The sequence below is a fragment of the Gorilla gorilla genome, chromosome 12 (assembly GCF_029281585.2).
Source record: "Gorilla gorilla gorilla isolate KB3781 chromosome 12, NHGRI_mGorGor1-v2.1_pri, whole genome shotgun sequence".
NCBI classification, from domain to species: domain Eukaryota; kingdom Metazoa; phylum Chordata; class Mammalia; order Primates; family Hominidae; genus Gorilla; species Gorilla gorilla.
In genome coordinates, this window is record NC_073236.2 from 49,894,964 (window position 1) to 49,914,716 (window position 19,753).

At 39.4% G+C, this 19,753-nt stretch overlaps 1 protein-coding gene across 1 annotated transcript in view; it reads left to right on the forward strand.

Moving 5' to 3' along the window:
* The first annotated feature begins 390 nt into the window (after positions 1-390).
* The window catches only part of ZC3H6 (zinc finger CCCH-type containing 6), a 57,295-nt gene continuing 37,932 nt past the window's right edge, over positions 391-19,753 (forward strand). The window contains exon 1 of the mRNA XM_063695704.1: positions 391-846. Within this exon, the coding sequence (XP_063551774.1) occupies positions 815-846 (32 nt within the window). The 5' untranslated portion in view covers positions 391-814. The remainder of the gene's footprint in view (positions 847-19,753) is intronic.

Consider the following 19,753-nt stretch of genomic DNA (forward strand, 5'->3'; position numbering starts at 1 on the left):
CTACAGCCGCCTTGTTCTTTGTTCTCCCACCCCTGCCCGCCTCGGCTAACGGTTTTGGGGCCCGTTTGCTTGGTGCGTCTGGAAGTCCTCAGGCGGCGGGCGTCTCGCAGGAAAAACCGCGGCCCGTACTGCGCCGGGAGCAGAAGCGCTGGTGGCCCTCGTAGGTCCCGTGGGCTGCCTCCCCCTCCTGCAGACACTCGAGGAGCCATCCGGCCGCGTCTCTCGCCGCCCGGCCCCGCCACTAGGCTGCCGCCTCCGCCGCTGCACAGAGAAGGGCGAAGACCCGCCCCTGCAGGTGATTGACGGGCACTCTCCTCCAATGGTCAACGCGCTCGTCCCCGGCGGGCTGGGCAAGGGCCGCGGCTCGCGGAGGAATCTCTCTTGCCCTTTAGTCCCGGGCAAGGTGTTGCGGCCGGCGCCATTTTCTCGAGCCGCCTGTTTCGGGTGCCGCCATGTTGGTGAGGAGAAATCACCGTTACGGCCACTGTCCAAATCCCCGCGTCGCTGCACGCCGCCCGCCCGCTCCCACGCCACAGCCACCGGCGGCGAATAGAGACTAGAGCGGCAGCGCCGGCAGCGCGGGGCCGTTGCCCAGTGTTTGCAGTTAGAGCCCCATCTCTCTGGCGTGGTTGTTAATAGACTGGAAAGTCTGTGTCTGTGTCGCTCACTAGTAACCGTGAGTTTTTACCACTTCGTCACCTGTCGGCGGCGGCCGGGAGCAGGTTCCCGCAGGCGGCGCAGGGGTCTTCCCCGCGCCCCGCCGCCGCCGGCCTCGCAGACCTGCCCTCCAGCCCCGCCCCGTTCTTGACCAAACATGACAGACTCTGAACATGCAGGGCACGACAGGTCGGGAACCCTTCTTGTCTGTCTTTCTGTCGGATGAGAGGAGGGGTCTGGGGCGGCGGGAGCGGGCCGGGGCCGGGCGCCTCCTGCATGACCTAGACGTCTCTGTGTGGCTCCGTCAGTTCCATGACGCGCACCCTTATGTAAACTGCTGGATCGCGGCCGCGGGGGAGGTCGGCCCGGCCGCGCCCGCCTCCCCGAGCCGGGGTCGCTGCTCGCCGGCGCCGGCCCCGCCCCCGGCCGGGCACGTGCGAGCCCCCCGCCCCCCGGGCGGGCTCCGTGTGCGCCGGGCGGCTCTCAGCGTCCCGGCTCGGTGCTGAGGTCCTGCTTCTTCCCGTCCAGGTGTCGGTGCTCCCGGCCAGATAGGACCAGCCAGGAATTTTCAGGAACGGGTGTTTTGATATTTGACTGCTTCCCGAGAACCGAGAACACCTCTAAAAAATAAACATTTGGTTTTCAGGGAAGTTTTAAGCAGCACCAAAAGGCCATCTGTTGTATACAGTCTTATCCCTTGGAATTTGAGATGGCAAGTTTCAAGTTTAATATGTTAACACAAAATACTTAGGCTTTGCAGAAACTTAGTTTAGCACAGTTTTACCCTAACGGAAAAACTCCATGGATTATTCCGGCTAGCCCAATTTTCTAGATGGTGTGTATCACTTGAATATTGAGATTCTGATTTTTTATTTTTTGCTCTGTGCCTTAAGAGGCACATTCTTGTTTCCATTCTAGTTTGGGGACATTTACAAAGTATACTGTAGCATACTTAAATTTTGGTTATAATTCAAAGTTTCATTCGTATATATCTTTAATAATGCGAAAGGGGGGCTTTCATTCATTAAACTTACTGAAACAAAATCCATTGCATCTGATTCTTACTTAGAATATTAATTTGAAAATCTAGAACCTCACAATTACTCCTTTGTGAATAGAAGTAATAAAAAATATACGTTTTACTATAGACTATATACATTGCTGAAGTTTTATCTGTAGTAATGTGATCGGCTTGGTAAAGCATCCTAAACACGTTTTTTAAAACCCAGAAGCAAAAATCACAAACACTGCTGAAATTTGAAATATCTAAATACCTAGCAATCTTGAGAGGGATAAAAATGGTATTTCAACAACTTCAGTATTGTAATAATAAAAGTAGATTCCCAGAGGGCACGTCAATCAAAGTGTAATAATTTTTGGAAAGTAAAATGCACTTTTAAAAATGATAAGCTTGCACTTGGCACATTTTTAATGATTTTTTTAACGTTATCTTTTGTATTAAAAAGGAAATTCTTAGAATGGGTTGACTAATACCTTGCTCTTGAGGTATGGACAAACCAATGATGGGGTTTTGCTAATGGAGCCTAAAATCCTTTTTTTTTTTTTTTAATATGGAAGAATGATATCTGTTCCCCTCTCTTAGTGCACAAAGTAACTTCAATATATGGAGTTATGTATTGTACATCATGAAAAAACAATGCCATCAAATTCAAGTATCAAAATAATTTTGCTGGTGAGGAACTGTGATGACAGACCTTTTAAAGAATTTGAAATTTTAAAATACTGGTTTAGAGGTTAGAAAACTTTAAAGAATTATTTGTAAGATATGTTAATAGGTTGGTAGTAGGAGCTAAAGATTAAGATTAGTCTATTTCATTTAAAATTCGGACTAAAAGTATTTTCTAGTGATTTCTGAAACAAAAAGGTTAGCTCCACTTTAACTTAGCCAATTGTTAAGTGGCATCATTGTGCTGAGATGAAGGAGATAGTTTATTTTTTTCATGCTTTTTTTGTCAACCCACATGAAAAACAAAACAACTACATCAAAAACAAAGTGAACTAGAAGTCAGGAGAAATTCTACAAGATCAGATCAATGGTTCTAAACCTTCCCTGGGGAACTTTTTTTCTTGAAAGTATTGGCGCTATTTCTGTTGGTCTGGACCTCAGCCTGGGTTTTAAGAGTTCTAAAAGCTCCCCAGGAAATTCTAATATGTGCCAAATTGAGAACCGCTATACTCGATCAGTGTTTCCCAATGATAGTTAATCATCAGAATCACTTTGGGGAATAAATTTTTGTTCTGCCCAGAGCAACTGAATCAGAATCTCTAGGGTATTTTTCATAGGCTCCCTGGGAAATTCTTAAGAAATTTGGGGAAAAAATGGACTAATCTGCGGGCTTCCAAAATACTGTATCTTTCCATATTATAGCTATTTTATGCTGTTATAAAAGTTTCTGTGAATTAAGTGGAGAAAAATATATGAAACTTGGTATATGGAGCTAGGCTTTGTCTCAAGGATTTTATTTTATTTATTTATTTATTTTGAGACGGAGTCTCGCTCTGTCGCCCAGGCTGGAGTGCAGTGGCGCTGTCTCAGCTCACTGCAAGCTCCACCTCCCGCGTTCACACCATTCTCCTGCCTCAGCCTCCTGAGTAGCTGGGATTACAGGCACCCGCCACCACACCTGGCTAATTTTTTGTATTTTTAGTAGAGACCACGTTTCATCATGTTGGACAGGCTGGTCTTGAACTCCTGACCTCAAGTGATCCACCAGCCTTGGCCTCCCAAAGTTTTGGGATTACAGGTGTGAGCCACTGTGCCCAGCCAAGGATATTCTTTTTATAACATTTTCAAAAATTAAGGCATATTGTGTATGCAGGAAAAAAAATGAAGCCTATGATTTATATTTACAATTGCTTTGATTTTATACAAATTAAAATATTACCGTTTATGCGAATGAGATTCTAAATGTAAATGGAATTCACAGAATGCATATTTTTTTTCTCGTTTAAAGAAATAGAGTCTCGCTATATGCCTACGCTGGTCTCGAACTCCTGGGCTCCAGCCATCCTCCCATTTCAGCCTCCCAGAGTGTTGGGATTACAGGCGTGAGCCACCACGCCTGGCCTTGTACATGTTATATAGTGAACATTTTGCACAAGATTGTTTGCCAAATGAATAATTTTAAAAAAATCCATTTAGTGTACTTTCCTTTAAATATTTTCACACCTGGAGTTAAAACATTGTATTTTATAAAATGTTATTAATATAAAAATACTTCTAATTCTACTTGTGGCTATGTAGAATGTAGTAGAGGACTTTTGCATAAGCCCAGAGCCTAGTTTCTAAAGGTCTTTAGAAATATATAATAGACATAGAGGGGAAAGAGTTGGGGGAAATCAGAGGGAGGTATAATTCTGGTCTCTCGTCGTTCAGTTCTTTTTCATTCAGTTCTCTCAGGCACGACTCCAGCCTCTTAGTTTTATATTTCAACTGGATGTTGACCCAATTAAAACAATTCACAACTCCTGAAGACGAAATACTATGAGTCCCTGCTTTGGACACATCTGTAGTAGAGTAGGAAAAGATAAATATAACCCAAGTAATTGTTACAGAATTTTCTGAAATATACTAATGCTAACAGGTTTTGTAGGGCTTGTACTGGGGAAAAAGATAATTTTTTAACATGAACCTTTTAAGAGCTTGTGAGTCTCAAAGAGTCTTTAATTGATAGGTGATATGGATAATACTCCCCTTTGGGAGGAGGTTTATAATACATAAACAACCTCCCCACCCTTCCCTCGCAGCTTTCTGTCCTGTACTACAAGAACAACAAAACTCCAACTAGTCAGAATTGCAAGTGGTTTATGGCCCCCCATATAGATTGAAAACTTGCTAAGAGACTGCACTGGAGAACCTGAAAGGATGAGGATGGAAAAGATGATTATACTTTTCATTTGCAACAGGGCTTTCATTTGATTCTCACATTAATCCCATGTGGTAGTTAATTAAGGTAGCATTACAAGGTTCAGTGAATTGTCTGAGATCTCACAAATACAACCTAGATAAGAACCCAGGTATTATTATTTTCAGTCTTGCAATATTATTTTCCTACTTGCAATATTATCTTCACTCTTCATTAAGTTTGCACAGCAAAGTAATGGAATAAGTTCTGGGCTTTAATCCTTGAGTAGTTTGGAATTGTAATGTGCTACATTTGAGAGAGAGCCCTTCATTTTGAATAAAACCTTGGTACTGATCCTGATCTTCTAACTTGGGTTAATGCTCTTCCCCTTTTCATGATTTTTTTCATTTGTGAAATGAAGTAGTTGCACTAGATCATTTTCAGTTTTCCTTCCCACTTAAATCAATTTTAATTAAAAAAATTGCAGATGCCTTTTCTCAGATTAGAGTACACTTTTTGCTCCACACAATATCTGGTTTGTAAATTAGTATGTTCCGTGGAGTAAATACCTTTCCTGACTAGCCATTAACTTACTTCTGATTCCTGAATCCACTAATTTAACTATTGTTGAAATTACTAAAGGAAATTTTTCTTTAGCGAATGTGAAAACTCATATCAGGTCTCAGGTTTGATGTTGTAAAGCACTCTGACTCTTAGGAAGACTCTTTTTTTCCCCCAACCTCTCATAAACAAATTATTTCATTCATTATAAAATTTAATTCATTACATTTTCATTCCTCAGACTTACCAGTGTTTCGTCTCTGCTAAGTATAGTGTTAAGCACTGGCAAAAGAACTCTGGACACATCATGAACTTGCTCTCTGGGATCTTATAATCTAGTTGCAGAAACAGATTGGTAAATACATAGTATAGCACAAGTACTATAATGGAGGCCTGAACTGAGTGCTTTGGGGGTACACAGATGAAGGCTTCTGGGAGACATCATGGCATAACTAGACCTGGAGGATGAATAAAACTTTGGCCAAGTAAATACAGAGATACACGAAAAGCATGGATAAATGGCACAAGTAGGTTCAGGGATGATAAAAGTGTTAGTATGTGGAGAGTGTACAAGTATTTTGGGGAATGGGGAAACGGATTAAATTTGGGGCCAGACCCTGAAGGATGTGGGGATCCCATCAAAGTCTTTTAAGCAGGAGAATGATCAGATGCATTTTTTGGTATACTACCTGGGGGATAGGAGGAAATGGACTACGGAAGGGGAGATCAGTAGAAGGAAGACAAGTTAGGAAGCTTTTCAGTCATTTTCATTAAACATGAAGCTTAATACATATTGTTCTAGGATCAGGAATACAGCAATAAAGAAAAAAACTTGCTGTAATGAAACATATTTTATTGGGAGAGACAGAAAATAAACATGAAAAACAGATGTGTTCAATGGTGATAAAGCAGAAAGGGAGATGGGGAGTCAAGTGGATGTGGGGAGGGTGTTTAGGGAAGCACTTATGAAAGAGTAACATTTGAGCAAGGAGCCCTGATACAAGACAACAATCCAGACCCAAGACATTTGAGGAAAGAGCATCCATATAAAGGGAGTGGGAGGTAGAGAAAGCCTGGACCAGGAATGAGCCTGGTATGATTGAGGAAAACACAAGGGATGTGGCCAGAGAATAATAAGAGAATAAATTAGAGGGGTAATAGGCAATTGTATAGGGCCTTGTAAGCCATTGTGTGGACCTTGGATTTCACTCTTGAGTGACCTGGGAGCTAATGGGGGATTAAACAGAGGAGGGACAGGATCCTCTATGGTATATGGTAAGTGAGTAGTATGGTAAATGAATAGTAAAAGGAACTGCTGTGGTAATTTAGGTAACAGATGATGATGGTTTAGGTGAAAATGGTTGGATTGTGGATATGGTTTGATTGGTGTTAGAACCAATAGGATTTAGTGGTGGCTGGATGTGGACAATGAGAGAATAGAATGAACCAAAGCTATTGTAAACGTCTAGAAATCAGATGAGGACTTGACCAAAGGCATTGGCAATGAGAAAGTAGACAGGCACCATTCATGAGGTATTTCTTAGCATTGATAGAGTTGGATATAAATATCTGGAATTTTTAGCTGATTGAAATGTTAGTTGAAATGAATGATACCACTCAAGGTATGTGTGTCAAGAGGTATGGAGAAGAGCACAGAAGTTTTTGGAAACCAAGGGAGGAGAAAAGAAGGGATAGTCACAGAGCAGTAAAGAAAAATAAAGGTTAAAAATAGGTCACAAGATGTACATTATCCTAAGTTAAATGAAAGGTTTGAATGAAAGGGTGCTGCAGGGTTTGCAAACTGGTGGGCTTCAGGCCTAAAATCTGCCTATACTGTTGTTTTTGCCTGACAGAATATCTTAAAATATCTGTATTTGAAAGCATTTAAGGCTTGACTTGTGCTCTACACTCCACAGTCTTATCATTCATAGTTTCTTGGCAAACTCACCACTCAAGGTGTGCCTCACTTATTTAGGAGATCTGCCTCACTAGGGTAGACATTTTAGGTTTATGACTCTTAAGTTTTCACCTGGACAGATTGGCTACCAAAAAGAACCTCACAGGTGGGTGACCTTGAATTCACCAGGTCATGCCATCAGTTCAGAGCGGCCGGAGAACTCTGTTCTCTTGTGTATTGATGCCCCCTGAGTTGTGAAACACAGTGGCCCTGCTTTAGTTTTTTTAGATTTAGAAACTGATCAGTGTCAGAGCAATCAGACACAGGAATGTTAATTCATGTTCAAAAATAATAACCAGGCTAGCATTTGTTTAGCACTTGCTATGTGACAGGTACTGTTTTAAGTGCTTTACATGAATTGTTTAATCCTCACAACAACCCTGGGAAATAGGTCCTATTATTAGGCGCCCTTTCTACAGATGAGGAAACAGACAACAGATTGGTAAATTTCCCAAGATCACAAAGTCAGTCAGTAGGAACTCAAAGTAACCTGACTCCAGAGCCCACACTCTTATCTAAGCATATACATCCCCATCACAAGAGAACGCCAGTTTATTCAAGTAAAATAAGGACTAGAAATTTACATCAAGAAATGTATTCTTTCAATGTAGAATGCTGAATGGAAAACCAAATTTCAATAGTTGCCTACTGAACAAGATCATGAGATAACAACAAGGGAGTTGATTATAAATGACTAGAAGATTTAAATGGCATCGGCGCTGATAAAGTGATAATCTCAGCTCTATGATATACTTGTCAAGCAGTTACTTACATCAATCTGCCTTCTAGGATATCTTTTCTCCTGGTTGATGCTTATATGATAGTGTTTTGTACCTTTCCTTTTTCACTGCTTCCATTGCTGACCAAACTACTCACCTCCATATTTCTGGTAGATATATTTCTTTTCATTAGTATCTTAAATTTAGTCCTATCTTTTACTTGATCCTCTGGGCTTGACTTCCTAATCTATGTTCTGGTTTATGTTTTAGTTTTACAGTTGAGCTTTCTGAGGACATTCTTATTCCCAGTATCTTTTTTTGGGTGGTTGGGTTCTGGGAGGTGGTATTTGACTGCTGCTGATTTGTACCAACCAAGACAGTAGTCATTAAGTGACTAACAATAATGATTTCAGCAGATTATTATTACTCTTGGCAAAAAGCAAGCTTTCTCTATTATAAATGATTTTATATTTGTTTTGTTTTTCTTTATTTGTAATTTGAGTTCTAGCTTAACATTAATACTTCAGATAACTGTTAATACACTTTCATAAATCATACCCACATTCTTGAATGGCAAATAAATAAATAATCAAGTTCCAAGTAGTTTCTAAAGAGAGTAAACATTAAAAGTAAACATAAAACTACATAAAAATCAATCACAGTCTATTTATAAAGTTGGTATGAAAATAAAGATCCTAGATTTGGAACCCTCATGATACTCAATATTTTACATATATCAGAGTTTGTAATTTCCATAACTTCATTTGGTACATATAGACAGAGAAGATATTAATATATTCATTTTATAGTTTAGGAAATAGACTTGGAAGGGCAAATAACTTGTCTAAGATGACTAAGCAGCTGAGTGAGAACCACAGCCTATCTGTGGCATTCAGTTTCAGCCATCTTTCCCTTGCTTCATAAGGATAGTTACTCTGGTATCAGTTGCTGGATTGGGATTTTGGGCATTTATAAATGTTTTTATTTTGGATATTACTGAATCACAGACAATTTCATCTTAGTTAATTAAAAATTCATCTTATGTGACACTTGTCTAAATCTTAAAATATACCTTTTTCTAAATCTTAAAATATTAAAATTTTAATGTATAAGGATGTTAATAATCTTTATATTTTAAGAGACTATGAAGTCAAGTCTAGCTAACTTAGATCTGTAAGTTTTTAGCTATGGAAAGCAATTCTATTGTGTACAAGTTTCAGCCTGTGAAGGGAATTCATTGAAAATGCATAGAGATCAGAAGAACTAACACCTTTCTTGCATGGATTTTTCTTGATTATTGGCAGTTAACAATAAAATGTTATTAGATCACTGGTGCTTCTGTGTGGGGTTGAGTTTTTTATGGTATCTCCTGTTAGACCCATAAGGGAGGCTGTGAGTTCTTTTCTACATCCTTGGACTATATAAGATCCTCTTTTAAAATTATATTTTATATAAGCACATGAAAATGGAATGAAATAATGAATTGACATAGGAATTACCTACATATTTTGGCTGTACATTTAGTGCACAAAATATCCCTTTTTTGAATGCGAAGTGGCCAAGTGTGAAAACCAATATTTGTTAAAGCTGGAGCAGAAGTCGGTATCATCATCATAGAGTAAACTTCTGGCATATGTGAAGATATGAAATGTTATCCCTGAAGTTATTATAATTTATTCTCAGAAATATTAGTAATCTTATTTTAAGAGTAGGACATTATAGTGCAGTAATGATAATTTTCTCAGTGCTGCCTGTTGCTAGATTGTTCCTATGATTGCTGTCATGCACATACAGACACTAAATTGAGGGTCACTTTCCACTGAAGTTAGTGGAATACAAAATAGGTGGAGGAACTTTCTTCCTGTAACGTCTTTATATGTGTCTGTGTTTATATGTGTGTGTATACAAATATGTATACACATAATATCTGGAGCAAAAATGATTATGTTGTACAGAACTTTTGGAGGTTTTCCTCCTTATAAAATTCTGAAGTGGTAGAGTTAACATTCTGCTTTTAATTTATCTACAAAAAAATGTGAAGAATTCCCGAATAAGATTTTCTCATAGAAGATTCATGGATTTTGAGTCTCAGAAAAAAAAGGAAGAAAAAAATTCATGGTATAAAATAACTAAAAATTAAATATAGTCTTTAGAAATGATTTTGTTTAGTATAATTAATACTGGTATGACAACTGAATGCAATTGAAATTATGATATAAAATTTCTATTCTGCTTTGTATTTTTCATTAAAGTTTTTATAATTGTCATCTGAAAAAGGATTTAATATTCTTAAATCATTAGCTAACTCTCTCAATATTATTACACTATTATTTGCCTATTTGAAAATTGTTACTTTCTTTCGTACATAAATAGCATTCATAATCATTGTGACATTTTCTTCTTGCATTAGTGTACATTTATACTTCATCTAATTGAGAAAATTTTAACATACAAAGTGACACAAAAAGATTTTCATTTCAAGTTTTATGTAAAACACCTCAAATTGGAAAATGAATATTCAGATACTAAGAGTAAATTTTTTTTTTTTTTGAGATGGCATCTAACTCTGTCACCCAGGCTGGAGTGCAGTGGTGGGATCTTGGCTCACTGTAACCTCTGCCTCCCGGGTTCAAATTATTCCCCTGCCTTAGCCTCCTGAGTAGCTGGGACTACAGGCCCACAACGCCACGCCCGGCTAATTTTTGTATTTTTTGGTAGAGACGGGGTTTCACCATGTTGGCCAGGCTGGTCTCCAACTCCCAACCTCAAGGGATCTGCTGGCCTCAGTCTTCCAAAGTGCTGGAATTACAGGTGTGAGCCACTGCACCTAAATGACATACTTGAAAAAATATTCTCGGGCCGGGTGTGGTGGCTCACGCCTGTAATCTCAGCACTGTGGAAGGTTGAGGGTGGATCACCTGAGGTCAGGAGTTCAAGACCAGCCTGGCTAACGTGGTGAAACCCCATCTCTACTAAAAATACAAAAATTAGCTGGGTGGGGTGGCATGCGCCTGTAATCCCAGCTACTTGGGAGGCTGAGGCAGGAGAACTGCTTGAATCCAGGAGGCGGAGGCTGCAGTGAGCAGAGATTGCCCCACTGCACTCCAGCCTGGGCGACAGAGCGAGTCTCCGTCTCAAAAAAAAAAAAAAAAAATTCTCACTTTCTGTTGTTGTTGTTTGTTTAATGATTAATAGATGATTTATTTAAGCAAGAATACATAGTCATCATTGCCAGACTTAATATGACAGGTTAAATGTTGGACCCAATTTTCCTTCCCAGATAAGTTTTTCTTTCCTATCCCTGTCAGTTTTAAAAACATAATACCAGAAGAAGAGGGGCCCAATTCCACACAGAGCTCCCAAGAGTGGGTTTTTAGGAGTGGGTCTGAAATTAGGAAAGACACTTGCTGATCTTGCATAGGTCCAGGGAATCAAGGCAGGATTTTCGATGAGCCCTCGGCAGTTAGGGTAAGCAGGTTTCAGCCAGGCTCTTAATGGTCAATCACTTGGCTTGTGCCCGCTGGGTTTCCAAAAATATGTCCTCTTTGGCTGGGTTGAGGGCATAGTGGCCAGGGGCGAAGGAGTATACTTTGGGAACGACATCTTGGCGACCCAGCGCACAACTCACTTTTTTTTGGAAACGAGGTTGGCTCTGTCGTCCAGACTGGAGTGCAGTGGCGCAATCTTGGCGTACTGCAACCTCCGCCTCCCGAGTTCGGGCGATTGTCCTGCCTCAGCCTCCCAAGTAGCTGGGACTATGGGCGCACACCACCACGCCCGGCTAAATTTTGCATTTTTGGTAGAGACGGGGTTTTGCCATGTTGTCCAGGCTAGTCTTGAGCCTCCTGGGCTCAAGTGATCTGCCCTCTTTGGCCTTCCAAAGTGCTGGGCTTACAGGCATGACACTGTGCCTGGCCAGATTTTTGTTATACTGTTTAGATATGATGGTAACTGAATGATCATGCAATCTCTGACCATGTGACATTCAGGGATACCAAAAATGACTTGAGATGGGCCAAGGCAGAATTGGAGAAGCATACTTTGGCTGAATACTTAGGCCAAAGTATAATTTGGAACATTTCTTTTAAAAAATCTACTCCCCTATGCCCCCCAGTTGCAGTACCTTACAATTACAGTTAATCTAGTAGCAGATACTGGATTGGGATATTAGGTATTTACAGACCAAATGCCCATTGGGATATTACTAGGTAACAGGCAGTTTCACTCTGGTTCATTGTAGATTCATCCAGTAAGCATTTCTAGAGAACTGCTATATGAAAATATTGTGGAAAGTATCAACTTTTTAAACTTTTGATGTCATGACACCTAGAAGATTATTTTCTGATACTCATATTCTAAGGGAATTTTGTTTTCTGAGATTTGTTTCTGTGGAATTTCTAGTTCCCCAGTCTGCACTGAAAGCCTAAATCAAGAGGATAATTTGAAAGGTAATGAAAGTAAATCAATTCTAGCTTAGATACCCAAGAGAGTTAATGAAATATAAAAATAATAACTTTTAAAATGTCTCAAAAAAAAGCTATGGCAAGCTAATTCAGTTTGATTTATTCATGCAATAGTCTGTCTCTGCTTATGACATAAAGTATAATATATTTTAGGAATAGTGTGATTTTCTTCATGATGTCAAACATACAAGCTTATGGATATATTTAAAAATTCTTAATTTTCTAGATTAATGTTCAGCACTACTTCTTCCATCTTGCATTGGATGGGGGCAGATAATTAATAATTATCAGATATTTTCTTATCAAAAACAAATTTGTTGGAAAAAAAATTTTTTTTTTGAGATGGAGTCTTGTTCTGTCGCCCAGGCTGGAGGTGCAGTGGCACGATCTCAGCTCACTGCAAGCTCCACCTCCGGGGTTCACGCTATTGTCCTGCCTCAGCCTCCCACGTAGCTGGGACTACAGGTGCATGCCACCACGCCCGGCTAATTTTTTTGTATTTTTAGTAGAGACGGGGTTTCACTGTGTTAGCCAGGATGCTCTAGATCTCCTGACCTCATGATCTGCCTGCCTTGGCCTCCCAAAGTACTGGGATTACAGGTGTGAGCCACCGCCCCCGGCCGTTGGAAACATTTTGAAGGAACTCTTTGTAAATAAAATACATGGCATGCCTTTCTGTTTTACTATACAGTTGCTGATTTATCCTTTAGTTGGTTACTTTGAATCATCATTAACATCTGTTGTCACCATAATCCCTGTGATCACTAGATGTCATACTCCATTTTATGTTTTATTGTTGCCTTGGGGAGACTTTGAGAGTATGAGAGGTGTTCATGCAGACTGCTGCTGAGTGTTGCATAGAGATGGAATAAAGTACAAATACCTTCAGGAACAGACTCCAAACTTGGTCTATTCCAGCTTCCTTTCATTTTTTTTTAAACCTATTCCAGATAATTTTTCATTGGTATTCTCTGAAGGAAAATAAGAGAAATTTCCTCTTAGAATCCCTTCTCCTTGGATTTGTAACCTTTCCCAGTTCATTTCTGTGGAAGTACTTGTAATCCAGCATAGTAATTCTATTCAGATATGTATAGTTCAGTTAAGTCACGAAGAGAAAGGAAGCTTTCGTTGAGGGCTATCTACTAGGTGGTACAGTGCTAGGTAATTAACTTTATCTCAATCCTTAAACAACTCTGCAGTGGTAAGGGTGATTAATTCATCCCATTTTGTAGAGAAGGAAACTGAATGTTAGAGGGATGGCATAATTTGTTCATGTTCATATAGGTAGTACATTGGGAAGCAGAATTTGAACACAGATCTTTCTGATTCTAGAGCTTTGTGTTCTTCTACCTTGCTATGATGTTAAGTAATTAGTTTTAACATGCCATTTAAGTTTAAAGCCTTGAGTAGTCCTTTTAAGAAATCTTTTGTTGCTGGTTATTCTCATTTAACACTCCTATTTTAATTTCCAGGTTCAGGTGACCTCACTTTGCCAGAACCGTGGGTCTTCATGAAATAAGAGATTTCATTTGGTTTTTGTTTTGGTTTGGATCCTCTCTAACTTTAGGTAGAAATTGCTGTTAGGGCAATCACCTACCTCACTATATTCCACTCTCTCTTCTGGATATTGGTGCTCAGCCCTTTTTTGAACTGCAAACCTTATTAATAAAATAGTTTTCATTCTTTGAGCGTTCCTCTTCTCACCGTCCACCCCCCCCCCTGCCACCACCACCCTACTGACTTTGATGAGCTGAACTGAACCACTCTTTTTTTTCTTTTTTTTTTTTTGAGACAGAATCCTGCCCTGTTGCCAGGCTGGAGTGCAGTGGCACAATATCGGCTCACTGCAACCTCTACCTCCTGGATTCAAGCGATTTCCGGCTCATTTTTGTAGTTTTAGTAGAGACAGGGTTTCACCATGTTGGCCAGGCTGGTCTCGAACTCAAGTGATCTGCCCACCTCAGCCTCCCAAAGTGCTAGGGTTACAGGCATGAGCCACCGTGCCCAGCTTTTGAAAAACCTGTACAATAAAAAGTTTGGACTAATGTTCTTTGAGCCCTTAAAAAAATGCTATTCAATTAAAAAAAAAAAAACCTATAGCGTCTTATAACTCCAAATCCCATACTGTCACCCAACTGGTCTGCCCTGGTGACCACCATTTCCTGATAAACATTCAAATAACTCCTGAGGAATTGAAGAAATTCACATTTATGACCCAGTGACACTGGCCTTGTCTCAGTTCCTATAGTGTGTCATACTCTGTTCTGCACAGAAGTTTTGCTCATCCTATTCCTTTGTTTGCAGAGGTCCCTTCCCCATCCCCTATCTCTCAGGCAGACTCCTCATCTCAGTTTATTTACAACTTCCTCAGGGAAAGCCTTCCACACTTCCCTGACGGATGACTTTCCCCTGTTGTGTGTGCTCATAGCACCATTTACCTACTTCGTATACTTGTGTGGTTATTTTATGTTTATTTGTGTGATTCTTTGATTGGTGTCTGTGCTGCCCCAAGATTAAAAACTTCATGAGAGAAGAAACCATGTCTTTTTCTTGTTTTTGTTTGCCATTGTATCCCCACTGAGAACATGGTGAATAAATACGTGTTAAATGAATGAATGGCCTTTTTTTTTTTTAGCTGGAAGGACATAAAATTCTTACATACATATAGTTTTTAAGAATTATGGCTCCAGATATTTTGGATTTCATCTCTGGATTAAGTCAGAATGTCAGACAATTGTGTACTTGCACAGTAGTACTTTGTTCCTTTACATAATTGTTTTTACTTAATTGAACTTTGGTAGTGTGCCCTTGGCTCAAGTTGGCATATGCTGTAAGAAATAAAATGTTGCATTGATTGTATGGACACTCTTGAGGACAGTGTCTGCCATATCAAGTACTATCCATTATATCAGGTAATATTGTCATTATGAGGACTCAGAGGAGAAATTTCTCTCTGATCTTACTCCCAGAAAAAAAAGCGTGGTTTTCTTGAGCAACTGGTCTGTTTTTGTCTCGGAAGCACTGTTGTCTTAGGCCTAACTTTTGTTTCCTGAAGCTCAAAGCCAGATTTGTGACTGACATCTAAAAATTAGTTAGGGGTTTCTGGCATACCCTGTGTAAGCTAATCTCAGTTTTAGTTTCATCTTAATCTCTAGAATTTTAACTGTGATTATGTGATTATTTACATATTTTATAGTTTGTTCAATAAAATACTTTTTTTTTTTTGGAACAGAGTCTCACTCTGTCGGCCAGGCTGGAGTGCAGTGGCACAATCTCAGTTCACTGCAATGTCTGTCTCCTGGGCTCAAGCAATTCTCCTGCCTCAGCCTCCTGAGTAGCTGGGATTATAGGCATGTCCCACTATGCCTGGCCAATTTTTGTAGTTTTAGTAGAGACAGGGTTTCACCATGTTGGCCAGGCTGGTCTCGAACTCCTGACCTCAGGTAATCCGTCCGCCTCGGCCTCCCAAAGTGCTGTGATTACAGGCATGAGCCACCGTGCCAGGCCTCAATAAAATATTTTATAAATACCTTTAAGGAATAATACAAACACCACCAGAGCTTAAATAAATAAATGTAAATCAATCTGCTTGCTGGTTAAGTAATGAGTTCAGTGTTTCTCTCCGCACAGAAAGTGGGAGAGATAGATGAAGAAGAAAATAAAGCTTATTACATGTTGAGAAGGATGCTAGGCACTAAGTTCCTTTTTTTGAGACAGAGTCTCATTCTGTCGCCCAGGCCGGACTGCAGTGGCTCGATCTTAGCTCACTGCAACCTCCGCCTCCCAGGTTCAAGAGATTCTCCTGCCTCACCTCCCAAGTAGTTGGGACTACAGGCACCTGCCACCATGCCTGGCTAATTTTTGTATTTTTAGTAGAGATAGGGGTTCACCATGTTGACCAGGCTGGTCTCAAACTCCTGACCTGAAGCGATCTGCCCGCCTTGGCCTCCGAAGTGCTGCGATTACAGGCGTGAGCCACTGTGCTTGGCCAGTTCTAGGCATTAAGTTCTAATTGGTTCATTTGGGGACTCGAAATTCTCCATTTTATTTTATTTTATTTTTTCTGCTTTTGTCACAAAAGCACAGACATTGCTTAACAAAGAGGTCTGAGATGGGATATGAATGTTAAGCTCAGGGACATAGGGTCAACACTTTTGAGTGCACAGACTGGGAACCTGGCAGAGTTTTAACAATCCCCTCCCCTATTTTCACCATCCCTTAGTCCTGTAGAAGTAGAGCAGATGATTATGTATTCACTGCTATATGGCTTATTACCTTTGTAGGAATTCTAACTGAAGGGCTTGGCATTTGGCCTGAGTGAATATCAGAATCCCTTTATTTTTCGTTCCATTGCAAAATAATTTTTTGTGCCATCAGTGAAATAACAGCTATGCAGTGGCATATACAGCTCTGGAGACCAGGCATTAGAAGACTGTGAGACAAGAATAACCAGAATGATGATAAGGAGACACTGGAAGTCACTTTAGATTGATGACCAAAGATTTCCTTATTTTGACTAGGAGGTCAGATCTCAAGGGTCCTTCTGAGTCCACTTTTGATTAGCCAAATTGTCTTTTCTTTCAGTTTGACTATAGGTGAGTCAACCTTCCCTCCACATTCATCAGGGAATGTTAGCAATATGTCATATTTTTTTCTTGGTGTACCATTAAGCAATCTTAAAGCTATGCTGTTACCTGTAACCACTTGGATTAATTATTTTAGATTAGTTGGTTATACTTCTAGGGCTTTATGGCTTTATCTTTTCAGTCAGCATTATTAACCAAGTTTTGATAGCTTTTTCAAGTTTTGTAACCCCCATCCAGGGAGATCAGTGTCCTCTCAGACACTCCCAGGTAAGCATGATCTCCTGGAAGACGTGAGAAGTCTCTTAAATCATCTAATTATTACATTGGAGCTATATAATAACTCCAGTATGCCTGGAGTTATTATGCATATATGCAAGTTAGGTTCTAATGAGGCAAATGTAAGTAAATATGTTGTTGATTCAGGAGGTAAAAATTAGGAGAGCCACGTGTAGTTTTAAAAACAAAAGAGGAATTACTTGTAACAAAAGTAAGTAAGAAAGGAATTCTCAGTTATCTCTTGGGTAGAGATACCTTGCATAGAGTTCAGCAAAAATTGCAAAGGTTGTCATAGGACTATGGAGGCCATTAGGCTAATTAAAATTTATAATATTGCCCATATATTTGTACTAAGTCTCATTCCTGAAGGATTTTATATTTGGGTTGAGGCTTTGAGAAATTTTAAGACTGGCTTGAGCAGTAAAACAAACCAAGTAAAAATTGCCATGGCTGTAAATAGTCAAAAAGGGGTAAGCTAAGTTTCTGCAAACTAAACAATTTCAGAGGGTGTAAGAATGTATTGGATAAAGGATGAAGATAAAAAGCACTTTGAAGACTATTGATACTCATCAGATTTTACCACTGATAATTTTTCAAGAGGAACTGTTTATGAAACTGTAAAGAGAAAATGGAGATACAAAAAGCCATTCAAGATGTAAATGCCGAAGGCCAAGTTTTGAGATAAACAGAAAATCACAAAAACTCATGTCTGGTGGATCTTCCATGGCCCCAGTGTGAGCAGACAGTATTTTCCTTGAGGAGAAATACTAGTTTGGTGGGGGTAAGGTAGGGAGTTAGTTTAAGGATTAATCAAGAGAACTATACATACGCTATTTAGGTTGAGGGAAAAGATCAGAATAGGCATGGGCAAAGCCTAGACTCAAGTTATCTATCAAGCAAGCTGACATATTCAGACAGTTTATTAATTACTTAGACAAATGCATGATCAGCATAGTGTCAGCTCCTCATGTCCCTCATCCGCAGGGTAACACTGAAACTAAACGGGGCCACATGATAGGTAACATGAGTGGTGGGCACTCTGGCTGAGGAACAGTTTCCATCCTGTAGCTAAGTAGTTTTTTAGCCTACAGCTACATCCTAAGGAGTGGGCAAGGTGGTGAATCTCAGACCTCATGGAACCAGGGAAGGTGGATGAGAAACTGCCTCCCAGCAGGCTCCCACAAAATATGGAGGTTGGTAAGAAATAGCCTTGTAGCAGCACCTCAGAATACTGCCTATCTTTCCGTATTCTGAAGGAACACAGAGCATTCTGCCAAGGCTTAGGTCAGCCTATCGTTGGGCTTACGTAAGTGGCCTATGTGGAGGCATGCAAGTTTTCCAGGGCACCAGTACAGAGCAGTTATCCTACCTTATCATCTATAGTAAGGAAGAAACGACCGTGTGAATTAGTACAAAAGCATGAAAAGAAAAATGTTATAAGTAATCATTTCAAACATCTAGGAAATTTTGTTCTGTTGGTCTTAGGATAAGCATTCTGCTTCTATTAAGTTGTTTGCTCCTGGACTGGAAAGAAATCCTAGAGATTCTGACACAGTCACTTGGCACATTCTGAAGATTGTCTTTTTTTGTGGTGATCATATTATCCCAAGAAGTTTGCATTCATGAGTAATGTCATTGTACTATCATCTATCAGGAGTACTTGTATAGTCTTTTATAGAGGCTTTTGTGTTTCTTCCAGAAGACTCAGTTTCTGATCTGTAGCTTGTAACAGGAGCCTTTAGGCAAGCATAAAGAAAAAGCAGAAACTACTGTGGAGGTAAGACTGAATAGTTGAGGTTAATTTATTTTAATAGCCATCAATATCAGAGTGGAAAAAAGTAGAATCCTCTATTAAGGCATATCAGTTTGTAAAGATTTAATGAATAATTACCTTAGAATAAGAACATCATGGGTGACGAGGGTACTGACCATTTTCAGAGTCTTGAATTTTTATACCATAGTGTATTATGATTTTCCCCAGTTGTCTCAATCTAGATACTTAGATCTAGAAAAAAAATATTTTTAACTATTTTTTAAAATAACAGCTTTATTGAGATACATTTCACTTTTAAAGTGTACAGATCACTGGTTTTTAGTATATTCAGAGTAGTACAGTCATTACCACTATTTAATTTTAGAACATTTTCACCACTCCACAAAGTAACCCTTTACCCACTAGCATTCACTCCCTATTTTTCCCTATAATCTACCTGGCAACTCCTAATCTACTTTGTATCTGTATAGATTTGCCTAAGATATAAAATCTTTTAAAATTATTGTTTATTAACTGGACAGTTATTTACCAGTCATTGGTACAAGAACATTAATATGCTCCTTTTTTAAAAAGGACATAATCAGTCTATTGTGTTTATATTAATAAAACGTCACATATATAATTAATTGACTAAGGAACTTATCTATTTGATGTATTACATTTTTTAAAGTCTTGTGTTTAGTAAACAAAACAGCTCTTATATAATAGTATTAAGCTAGTTCAAAATCTAGAGAATGATAAGCACTCTTAATTATTTCTGTTACCTCTTCTAGGTATTTCCCAAGATCACTAGGTTAGTATCTGATACATTACTAGGTGTTCAATTAAGAAAGCTTTATTTTATTTTGGTGATAGAGCTGGAGTTAGAATCCAGCTTTCCTCCCATGAAATCTC